The sequence below is a fragment of the Eurypyga helias genome, unplaced genomic scaffold (genome assembly GCF_000690775.1).
Source record: "Eurypyga helias isolate BGI_N326 unplaced genomic scaffold, ASM69077v1 scaffold27510, whole genome shotgun sequence".
NCBI classification, from domain to species: domain Eukaryota; kingdom Metazoa; phylum Chordata; class Aves; order Eurypygiformes; family Eurypygidae; genus Eurypyga; species Eurypyga helias.
In genome coordinates, this window is record NW_010224807.1 from 20,938 (window position 1) to 21,266 (window position 329).

A 329-nucleotide genomic window follows, 5' to 3' on the forward strand; every position below is an offset into this window, starting at 1 on the left:
GTGGAAGCTGGTGCGGGGTGACAGTGCGTCTGGGTAAGGCAAATGAGAGGCTGTGAGGTGATCTCAGAATGGCGTTGATGTGATTAACTTGAGGTCAGGGGTTCACACTAGAGTCCCAGGCTTGGCTTTTTCCTGCCCATACCACTGGACATCTGCTAATTCTGGATAGAGGGGAGAATCCAGGAAACAGCTATCATTGTAGCTCCTGCAGGAGAAAGGAAATTTCATTAGGAAGACGAGGGCTCCTGGAAAGCTCAACAACAGGAAAAACCCACTGTATTACGGATGGGGAGGAATGCAGGGGGTTCAGGGACGCTGCTGGCACCTGC

At 52.0% G+C, this 329-nt stretch overlaps 1 protein-coding gene across 1 annotated transcript in view; it reads right to left on the reverse strand.

The window, feature by feature from the left end:
* Window positions 1–102: 102 nt before the first annotated feature.
* FRMD4A (FERM domain containing 4A) overlaps window positions 103–329 on the reverse strand; it is a gene marked incomplete at its 5' end in the record, with an annotated part of 19,134 nt that continues 18,907 nt past the window's right edge. Inside the window, one exon of the mRNA XM_010146823.1 lies at window positions 103–205. Coding sequence (XP_010145125.1) covers window positions 103–205 — 103 coding nt within the window. The remainder of the gene's footprint in view (window positions 206–329) is intronic.